At 33.3% G+C, this 11,783-nt stretch overlaps 1 protein-coding gene and 1 non-coding gene across 2 annotated transcripts; both read right to left on the minus strand.

Moving 5' to 3' along the window:
• Positions 1–7,403: 7,403 nt before the first annotated feature.
• On the minus strand, positions 7,404–8,578 carry LOC126657123 (zinc finger BED domain-containing protein RICESLEEPER 1-like). The gene is made up of 2 exons (XM_050351758.1): positions 7,639–8,578; positions 7,404–7,546 (listed from the first exon to the last, which is right to left on the minus strand). The coding sequence occupies exons 1-2, from the start codon at positions 8,576–8,578 to the stop codon at positions 7,404–7,406; spliced, it is 1,083 nt and encodes a 360-aa protein (XP_050207715.1).
• Positions 8,579–10,900: 2,322 nt separating this feature from the next.
• Positions 10,901–11,007, minus strand: LOC126658899 (small nucleolar RNA R71). The gene has a single exon (XR_007634466.1). It is a non-coding gene; the product is annotated as a small nucleolar RNA R71 (small nucleolar RNA).
• Positions 11,008–11,783: the final 776 nt, after the last annotated feature.

Below are 11,783 nucleotides of genomic sequence, written 5' to 3' on the forward strand. Positions count from 1 at the left end.
TGATTTTAATCCTATTTTTTTTTTTTACAGGATACATGAGGTGTTCTGAACGGGTCTCAACTATGAGACGGCACCTTTAAACCTTCCACATTCAGACTAATCCCCACTTGAGCCGGATAGGTCCCTTTCGGGAGGCAAAACTCTGACCCCAAGTTTTAAACGGCTGCATACATGAGTACGGTTCGAACCCGCGACCTCACTTAAACTAGAAGAGTGCCTTACCAATTCATCTACGCCTTGGGATTTTTTAATCCTATTTCTCACCATCCCATTCTCATTTCTTTCCAAAATTAAATGTAATAATATGTTTTTTATCAAATTTTGATTCCCGCACATATATTATTCGAATTTTCAAATTTAATTTTTTAAAAATAAAAACTATTTTTCATACATCAGTTGGTGTCTTGGTGATACCTCAATTTTATTTGTTTGTATTATTTAATGCCTTTACATTTTGCTCAAGTCTGATCAATTTCAAATATTTATTTTTTAGCACATCATACATAAAATAAATTATTGGTTATTCATACACAAGCTCTAAAGATAAACAAAAAAATACAAGATTTTTAAGTTTTTTACTTTTTAAGTTACGAATTTTTAATTCGATCAACGGATCCAGTCTTGATGGTTAAAGATACCTCCAAGGCTCCAACTAATTAAAAGGAGAAAAGACAATTAATTCTAAATTTTTAAATAAACCTACTATTTAAAATAAGAACGTAATTCTTCATCTCCTAAAAACTACCTCTTTTAAAAAATAGTTTCGTCAAACTTCTAAATAGGAGAGACCTTCAAAAATGAAATTTTACTATAGAAGCAAGTTAAATAAACATTGTTAACTAAGGAAAGAAAGGAAAAAAAGTGTGGGGTGTAGGTAGGGCTGTATAAAAAAAATTCAAACCAATCAAGGCAAATTAATCCAGTCAAATCAAATCAAATATTATGGTTTAGAAAATTGTTGGTTTGATTTTGGTTTGTAAAATAAAAAAAAAGTAATTATTGGTCTAGTTTGCGGTTTTAAAAATTATAAACTGACATACTAAACTAATAAATATATACATGCATATATATTTTTATTAAAATTACAAATATTATAACCTAAAAATAAAATTTTTATCACTATTTTTAAAATTGTATTTGATATAATATATTTAAATATCATCTTAATGAAATAATTATTTCTATTTACAATTTTAATATTTGTATATATATTATTGATCAATAAATGTTATATTTCTATAATATTAAGATATTATATTAATAAAAAAAATTATAACATAAAAATATTTTTTTAAATACATTTTTTTCATTTGTTAATCATTATTATTATGTGTTATGTAAATATAATATTTATTACTATCATGAATAAATAATTTTAAATTATTAAATTGTTTTATTTTAGATGATAAATAAAGAATTGTTTAATGATGGTTTGAACTGGTTTCAAAGAAAAAATTATCAAATCAAATCAAACTAATTCTGCTGGTTTATAATCTATCTGGTTTGATTTTAGTTTGAAAATTTATTAAATTAGTATAATTTATTTGGACTAAAATATCAATGATAAACCGATCAAATCAAACCATATATACCTCTAGGTGCGGGGAGAGGTTTTGGTTGCAAGTAAAAAATTAGATCATAGATTAGCATTGATCAAACGTGTACGGTGATTATCAGTATCTTTACATTTTTGTTTTGCACCTTTCATTTTATTTCGATTTTGTTATATGTTTTTGATCCTATTGTATGAGCTGGCACTAGAGAGAGGAGCGTTGCAATCTTATAAACTGTAGCTCTTAGCATTATTTGTAAATATTTTATGAATTAATGAAATAAATGTATACACATATTCCTGGACAGATATAAAAGTAATAAGAGACTGAAGTGTTCGATGATGTTTTTCAAAGACACATGTCCATGATGAGCTAGCGATCCGCTTGTTTGAATTCAAGTGGACTATATCGATGTACAACATCAAACTTAAAGGACTAAAATATAATTGTCACAAATAATCCATAACAATCCAAAGAGATTCTGATAGAAGTCTAAGAAATTTGACTAGTTGTAATGTCTTATAAGTTTATGGGAGAATTTGTAGGTTTGGTGGGCCAAATTACCCAAAACCTAATCTTAGTTGCCCTAGAAGTCTTTTTGACACTTTCAAGGACCAAAAATGACCTTTTACCATCTTTTTCTACACACTGTCTATTTCAAAAATTATAATTAGTTAACCAAAAACTCAATTTCAACCTAACCTAAAAGCTAACTCTATAAATAGTACTCTTAAACACCCTAAAGGAGGAGAAAGGTGGCACTCAATCAGACGTAAATCCGAATTCATTGACAAAATCCTAAATCTAGCCGCCAGAGATACTAATTTCCAGCACCACACACGTAAATTCCAGCCACACAACATCAATTAAATCAAGCTCTTACGCTTCAAATCTTCAAAGATCTACTATTGCACAACAAAATACTAGTTTTACATATGAATCTCTAGAAAACAACCTTAGGACCATAATCAATCCTTTTACACATAATTATTGTCATTTATCCATTGATTTTAATTTTGATTCGTCAGGATGCATGATTAGTATTTTTAGTATTCCTTAGTAAATTGTCATGATTTGCCATGATTGCCATCAATTTCGCTTCTAGATTTATGTTTAGGATGTTTTTAATTGCATTTAACATGTTATTTTGATTCTTGTGAATTTCTAGAAGTTTGATTATGTGTTTTTGACGTTTTTTGCATGTTTTTCAATGAAATCCAAACTTGGGAGAACCCTGAAGTTTTGGCGTTGCCACCATTGTATTCTGGTGCCATCGCTAGATGGATCGGCGTCATGGACTCCACCTTGTCAGCTCCACTAGATCTCCGTCTTTGAGTCTCAATCTTGTTTTTGTGTTTTCGGATTCATCCGAACTCAGAATCGATCCTCGTTCAAACTACTGAACATATACTTAGTTGTAACCGCCACATCAGAAATGGTGACATGTGCCATGTCATCAATGACATCATGGGCCATAAAGCCCGATCTTCAGCCCATCAACTTACATCAAAGTTTTTCTCTTTGTTCGGCTCAGAGTCGACACCGGTTTAGACTGGTGGACTCGTGTCGACTAGAGAAACAACTTTCGTGTTTTGACCAGATCATGAATCTTACTTTGCGTATATCAAATTTGTATCTTTGACTTTGTATGTATATCAACCGTTATTTTGAGTATGTAAATATTGTTTATTGCTTTAAATGCACCTCCATTTCTACCGTGTTACACCCTAAACAAACTTCTATAATACAATGAACAATATTCAAAAGCCTTTTCCAATGCAAACTCATAAATTACCGGATGTTGACATCAATGAGAAAAGAGCCGAGAACCTATACTTCTAGTATGATGAAACTTTTTCACCTGGTCACTTGTGTAAAAAGAAGCAATTACATATGATTGTGGTGCAAGATTTGCTAGAAGATGGAATGATGGATGATTCTCAATAGTACGAAGAGGATGTAGAAATAGTGGTGAAATAGGAAAATAGGAGTCACCAACCACCTAAAGTTTTTTTTTTTACAGTAGCTATATGTAGATATTAACTTTGAGGACAAGGTTGTTCAAAGGGGGATGAATTGTTGCATGTAAAAGTTATGTCATTAGCTAATTAGTGTTGATCACACGCGTATGATGATGATCAACATCTTCACATTTATGTTTTGCACTTTTCATTATGTTTCCAATTCCGTTATATGTTTTTGTTTCTATTGTATGAGGTGGCACTAAAGAGAAGAGCATTGTAATTTTATAAATTGCAGTTCTTAGCATTATCTGAAAAATATTTTATGAATTAATGAAATGAAATAACTTTTTTTCCTGAATTTATTCTTTCTCTGCTCCCTTCTTCTTCTTCAAGCTTATTCTTCTATTTTTTATCTACTTGAATTTAATACAGTTCAGTTTTTCGGCAAAAATCACCTCCTTAAAATAATGGTTTTAGCTTTATATTTTTAGAGACAAGAAATAAAATCTAAAGTAGGAATTTTTCATTTTTATATATGTTAGTAATTGACACATCAAGTTAGTACAAATAATACATAATAAATCATAATTAAAATTTTGGAGAAATAAACAAGTTTCTAACATCAAATTAAAATAATTTGAGATAAAATTAGTTAGTTTCTTAAATTTAAGTAAGATAAATTAACACATGTTCATAAGTTGGGAAACCCTAATCATAATAATATAAAAAGATTATACTTTTACATATCAAGTGTAATCGAGTCGAGTCGAGTTGAAATACTAGCTATCAAAGTTCGAGTTCAACTCGACTCTAAAATCTAAAGTTCATACCTTGATTCAAATTCGATCGCATTTCATTTTAAGAGGTCGAACTTAAACTCATTAAAATATTTAGATTTTTAGTTCGATTTTGAGTCGACTCGATTATTTATATAAACATATAAATTTAACTTTTAATATAAAAATATTATTGTAAATATCTATAATTATAAAGGGTAAAAAGTAACTAACTAAACTAAAATTTGATTAGGTTTACGAATTTATTGAGTTTAATACTTTAAAGTTCGAATTCAACTCGATAATTAATCTGAATAGTCTAAATTCAAACTCAGATCAATATTTTTCGAGTCTATTTTATCTATTTTTAACTTAATTTCAAATAGCTGATAAGCTACAAGCCCATACATATAGATAAGGTTAAGCACAATTCGGTTCAGTTCGGTGCGGAGTCCGAACTCCCAGAACCGAACCAAACCACTTTTATTTTAAAGGAACCAAACCATACAGTTCGGTATATGGTTTTTGGTTTGGTGAACCGAAAGTTCGGTTTAATCGTCTGAACCGAGCCGTTTGAACCGAAATTTAAATACACAAAAAATAATAACAAATAATAATAAACTATATATATATATATATATTTGACAGTTTTACTAAAAATTACAAATTATAATTTTAAAGGCCAATCATTTGCAATTTTGCATAATTGCATTGGCTCAAATCACCCCTAACTAAGTCTATATAAATATCAAATTTACTATACTAAATTATAGCTTAGCTTTACAAAACAAAACATATCTAAGCTATTATATTTTTACAACTAATGGGCGTGTAAAATATTTACCAAATATATATTCTAAATCTGTCAGTTTAAGGTCAAAATAAGCCTGTATAGTCTCAAAAGTTTCTTCACAAGTCAATTCTGCAAAGAACAGAATGAAATCAGGCAGTATCCAAAAGCAAAATAGTATTCACATTAATGTAAGTAAAAGAAAATGGCTCAGACTTCAAATATAAGTCATTTAAACTCAAATCAAAGTCATTTAAGCTCAAATCAATTAAAAGGCAACAATTAATGCCACACAGTTAATGATCAAGCTATCAGACTTAAACAAGTGGAAGCTTCATCACAGCCTATATGTGTAATGATAAAATAGCAAAGACATAGCAGAAAAATCAACAGAAAAACATAAATAGATCTCATCAGTGTTGGTAAAAATACGCAAGCGTACGTAATCGACAAGTAATACAGACTGTGAAGTCCGGATATCGTACCCACAAGGAAAGCTCTAAAGACAACCAGTTGAAAGACTTGATTTGAATAGCCAAAAAGACAATATATGTTTGTTGTGAAATTAAAAGACAGAATTTAACAATTGTAACTTAAAGTAAACTAAAGTTGTAATTAAATAGGTGTTTAACAATAATGAGAAAAGCAGGGATTATTAATCTTTGTTATGCTGTTTATTTAATTTGGGTTATGGATTGTATTGTTCTGATATGGTTCGGACTAATCGGAAGCACCTAAAACTCTCTCTCGAGCAATTGCAGGCAAAAGCATAAAACTAATGAATAACAGGTTAATTACTCACTCTCGCACAATGATTAACCTAATTACTGATTAATTGAATGATTATGAAGTGAATCCTAAAAACACGCATTCGTTAATTCGCTCTCGCGCAATTAACTCCTACATTCCTAATTATATTGTTCTATTCCAATTTTACTCTCTCGAGCTAAAATTAAAACAATTGGCAAAGACTAAGTGATCAATTCAGACTAGGCATTAAGTACAATAATTAAGAACATATCAAGAATAAAAACCCATAATTCCGATTTAACTAAACAGACATAATTTGATTAATAATCCCCAACGAAGGGTTTAGCTACACATAATAATGAAAATACTAAAAACAATCATTAAAGAATTCATGTTAGATTAAATAAAATAATAAATATAAAATTGATAATAATCGTACCTTGTTCGAAAGTAAACTAATGATAATCGATAACAAAATAATGAAGAACTGATAAATTTGATAATCGAACGATAAGAAAACTCTAATCTAGGGTTTATGTCTAATGAAAATTGAGCGAACCCTCGTTTAATGTTACAAACTAGTATTTATACGGCTCCCGAAACTAAAATCTGATATTAGGTCGAAATTAGTGAATACCCAAAAGTGCCCTCGTGTTTTTTCAGTTTTTGGAATTGATTCTGGGGCATTTTTGTCCGTTTGGCGAAAGTCTGCACAAGGTGTGCGAGCGGGTGCTGGAGTGTGCGTTCGCACACTCCTTTCTTTAGCCAAATCACCATTTTCTCTCAATCTCTACTACCACTTCTCCAATTTGCTCGCACACCACTTCAACATTGGGTGTGCGAGCGGGTTGTGTGCGAACGGGTTTTGAGGTGTGCGTTCGCACACCTCCTGACTTGGCCAAATATTAACTTTTCTTCCAATCTTCAATTTTGCTACTGTCTCCTCCCAATTAGCTCGCACACTGGTTTGTCATCAAGTGTGCGAGCGGGTTGCTTCTAACTTGACCCCAAAATGACATTCTTTAATTCCAAATATCGCTTGTTCGCACTCTTTGACCCCGGGACTTCTAGAAAACACCAAAAACGCTCCAAAAGTCGCCATATTTGCATTTTTCTCCTGAAACACTCAAAATGATAATAAGCCACTAAAAAAAATCTAAAATGACGAATATAATGCAAATAATGACTCAGAATCGACCTACAAATAGGAGTATTTATACTCCTATCAATCAGCAATGTCAATTGCTTTAAAAGCTCAGATATAAGATATGTCAAGCACAAACAATAAGACCATAAAATGGTGGCATAAATATAATGCCTCATCAATTTACAGTCATTAGTATCCGAACTTGGATGGTGGAAGCATCATCATAGCCAATATTAAGCATAAAGACAGAGAAATCAAATCCAGCAACACACATAAAGGTAACAAGCTATGTTTATGCTAACTTATCAGAAGGCAACTAGATCATAAAGGGAACAAGCTATGTCTATGCTAACTTATCAGAAGACAACTAGATCATAAAGGCAACAAGCTATGTCTATGCTAATTTATCAGAAGGCAACTATATCATAAAGGCAACAAGCTCAGATTTGGCTTCCTAGTCCAACAGGCCAACAGGTCATATGAGCAAACAAACATCAAGTAAATTGAGAAAAGGACATACAAACAAACTACAACATTAGTGTTAGCATTGGTTGGTTCTTGAAAGCCTGAAAACACAGAATAAAAGAGAGTTAGTAATTCATAAATAATCAAAGTAAAATGTAAATAAAATAAAATTTACAGTTGGGCAGTATAATACCTTCTTCAAACTGCTCCAATTCATCCAAAGACTCCTCAACAGAAACAGGCTTAGTTGGGTCTTTAAGCCAATCCTGAATGCAGATTAGAGCTTCCACAAGTGTTGGAGTCAGGCTACTCCTGAAGTCATCTAGCACTCTTCCACCAGTGCTAAATGCTGACTCAGAAGCAACTGTGGAGATTGGGACTGCAAGAATGTCTCTAGCCATTTTAGAGAGGACATGCAACCTCTCTGAGTTCAGCGTCCACCATCTGAGAATGTCAAAATTCTCCTCATTTGCAACTACTGCCTCTCTAAGGTACAAATCCAATTCAAATTTCTTGGTCCCACCAGTCTCCATTATTTCCTGTAGATACCTCTCTTTCAACACAGAATTGGCTTGAGATAAGCCACCAACATGCTCAGATGACAGACTAGTCTGGCCACCACCAATGGCCTTTTCTTTCTTATGTTGAAATTCATAGTCATTGAATAATTCAAGTAAATCATCCATCAGACCAGAAAACAGAAATTTACCCTCTTGAACACCATACATATGAGTCAATGTGTACTTCAAATAAAGAATTATGTCCCTAGGATCTAAAATATTGGCAAAACATATCAGCTTGTTCATTACAACAGGATCACCCCAGTATTTATCAGTTTTTTTTTTCATTTTAGATCCCATAGACCTCAATGACACATCATCAGACCTTATCCAATCTTGCAAGATTGTACACAAATCAGAAATTTCATTGAAATGGTTGTTAGAAGTCACATAAAGAGAACCAGAAATTCTCAATGTCATTTTGTAAAAACATTCTAACATGCCACATAACTCCCTAACATGTTCCCAATCCATGAAACCAGGAACACTATCACCCAAATATTTTTTAAAGCTTGACTCTGTTTCTATATACTCCTCAAAGAATTTTTGATACAAACAAACAGTATTCAACATGAGATAAGTTGAATTCCATCTAGTTGGGACATTGATAGGAGTATTTTACTCCTATATTTAGGGTCGATTTTAGTCGGTTTTTATTATGTGTAGTATTGTTTTTATACATTATTTGGCGTTTTTACGTTTAATAGTGTTTGTTAGTATTTCAGTGGAAATTAGGTGAAAACCGACTATTTGGGGCAAAATTATGGTGGATTGCGTGTACGAGTGAAAAGCGTAGCTTGCGGACGAAGGAATTGAAGTTACGAACGAGATTGAGGATTGTTCCGTTCGAAAAAGATGAGTTCCGAACGGAAAACATGCAGAATAAGCATGAGTCCCGAACGGAAAAGCCTTGTCCCGTTCGGGACTCAAGAAGAAATCTGATATCAAAAGCTTTCGGCCAACGAGTTTTTCAAACGTGAAGGGGTTGTTCCGTTCGGAAAAGAGGAAAATTAGGCATGTCACGAACGGAACCAAGGGCTTCCCGAACGGAACAAGAGTAAAACACGCGTGCTTCAGGATTTGATTTGGACTGAAATTCTTCTTCAACTCACAATTCCAACTCCTATTACAAATCAATTTGCAATACGAATTAGAAGACTCCGGAACTCCTCCTACTATATAAAGACCTTGTACTAGACTCAATTTAAGACGTAGAATAATTTAGATTACATTAGTTTTATTTTCATTCTCTTAAAATAGCGTTTTAGCTTCTATTTCTCAGCAGTTTATAAGTAGTTTATTATTAGTTTCTGCAAAGAACGATTGTGAAGATTTCAAGTTTAATCTAGACGATTCTTCCGAAATTGACAACTCCGGTATTTATTGTTCTAATTATGTTTAATTCTTCATCTTCTTCTTTGTTTAATTTAAGTTTAAGCATGTGTAACTAAATCCTTTGTTCGGGGATTGATATGAACACTTAGACTAGTTTTCGAATTGGATTAGGATTTATTAAGTGAATAAAATTGTGTTTTAATTACTAAGATTAATGCTTGAATTAATTTGATCACTTAGTTCATGATTTTGTGTTTAATTAACTAATTGAGAGATTGTTAATTAAATAGACATAGGTAATTAAAAACTTAGAGGAAAATACCGTGAGAGCGGGTTGGAATTTAGGTAGTCGTTGAGTTTGCTTCATAATTACAATTTAGTTATTTAATTCAGTTTTAATATTGTGAGAGCAAGTTAATAATTGATTAGCTAATTAGGTTGTGATTTTATTTGAATCTTTGAGGCTTGAGAGAGCGGGATTCGGTGCATTAGAATAGCTCGATTCACAATAAAATCACTAGATAAATTTTGATCCATTCTTCTACTAGTTTGTTTGGAATTATCAATTCTTGAGCTTTCTACTATTATTGTTTATTCTTCGATTTATTTGTTTAATTTCAGATTTATAGTCTAATTACTTGAGTTAAATTCACTTAGATTATAATTAGTTCACACAAATCCATTTATTTTCCTACTAGCCAATTAAAGAATATTAGAAATTAGTTGTTTAGTTCATTGTTCCTTGTGGGATCGATACTTGGTCTTCCAAGTTATATTACTTGCGCGATATCGTACACTTGCGATTATTTGCCAACAAGTTTTTGGCGCCGTTGCCGGGGAGCAATCGCAATTAAATTAATTAAAAGTATCTTATTCTTAGATTGAGTTAGTTCTATTTAGTTATTTTTATACTTTGTGATTCTTGGATTTTACGTTGGTTTTCTTGTTTTTGTTTGCGCAGGAGTTTTGGATTAGTGTATGCCTAATACACGACGTGCCAGAAAACCGCTAGAACCGTTTCAGTCAGATTTAACATCCTTCGAAAGAAGTATCCGAAAAACAGCGCAGAAATCCAAAACCATGGAGGACGACCGTAACCCTCCGTTGAATCACGAGGGGATTGTTCCACCACCACTACATGATGGCCTAGCTCTTAATAGGCCAAACGAGAGGGTCGCCCCTCTTCCCGCAAGACGTACCTTGGGTGAATTCTTCTTACCCAACGTCGACAACGCCAACTATGGATGCTTTGCACCTCCTATACTCGCTAACAATTTTGAAATCAAGCCGGGAACGATTCAACTACTTGAGAGTCGTTGTCAATTTTATGGGTTGGAACGCGAGGATCCAAACGCCCATCTTTCAAAATTCACGGAGGTATGCAACACATTCAAAATCCATAATGTGACGGAGGATCAAATCAAGCTTCGTCTTTTTCCTTTCTCTTTGAGGGATAAGGCGAGGAATTGGATTCAATCACTTCCAAGCACCTCAATCACAACATGGAAGCAATTGGCACAAGCTTTTCTCAATAAGTATTTCTCTATGGGTAAGACCGCGAGGATGACCAAGGAAATTATAGATTTTCTCCAATTACATGGTGAATCTCTATACCAAGCTTGGGAACGTTTCAAAGAACTTCAAAGAAATTGTCCGCATCATCATCTAGGAAGGGAGCATCTTGTCTCTATTTTCTACAATGGTACCAATGAGGCTACACGGGCAACAATTGATGCGGCATCGGGAGGATCACTTATGAAGAAAACTTATGATGAGGCCAATAACTTGCTAGAGGAACTCGCTACAAATAGTTGTTCTTGGTCAACCGAGCGGTTGAGGCAACCACCTCAAAAGGGTATCATGACCCTCGAGCAAACCCAAGAATTTGAAGCAATGAAAGCGAAGAATGCGACACTTCTAGCACAACTCGAGATGTACAAACAACAAGCAAATCAAAGGAATGCTCAACTTGCGGTAGTTCAAATGGGTTGCGAGACTTGTGATGGGCACGATCATTCGGGAATGGATTGCCCCGTCCTACATCAAAACTCAAATGAGCAAGTCAACTATGTCAATGGGCAAAGGCAAGGCAATGACCCATATTCCAACACCTATAATCCGGGGTGGAGGAATCATCCTAATTTTTCGTGGAGGGAAAATGCGGGTCAAGCCAATGCCAACCCAAGTATGGGAGGAGCAAATTTTCAAGGAGGAAACCGTGGTCCACAAAACCAAGGCAACTTCAACAACTACCGACCACAACCCCCACCCGGTTTTCAAAATCGGAATACGGATGAGGGGAGCAAGATTGACAAGCTTATTGAGGAAGTTAGAACCGGTTTTAAGAACCAAGCTTCCGTCAATCACCATCTCGAGACTCAAATTTCTCAACTTGCCATCTCGCTTCAAAATAGAGCTCAAGGGGGTTTACCGTCTACAACGG

The sequence above is a fragment of the Mercurialis annua genome, linkage group LG7, assembly GCF_937616625.2.
Source record: "Mercurialis annua linkage group LG7, ddMerAnnu1.2, whole genome shotgun sequence".
NCBI classification, from domain to species: domain Eukaryota; kingdom Viridiplantae; phylum Streptophyta; class Magnoliopsida; order Malpighiales; family Euphorbiaceae; genus Mercurialis; species Mercurialis annua.

Coding starts and splice junctions, on each gene's coding strand:
- LOC126657123 (XM_050351758.1), bottom strand. CDS start 8,578: ATGTTGAATACTGTTTGTTTGTATCAAAAATTCTTTGAGGAGTATATA. Junction 7,547..7,638: donor ATTGGAGCAGTTTGAAGAAG/GTATTATACTGC, acceptor CTGTGTTTTCAG/GCTTTCAAGAACCAACCAAT.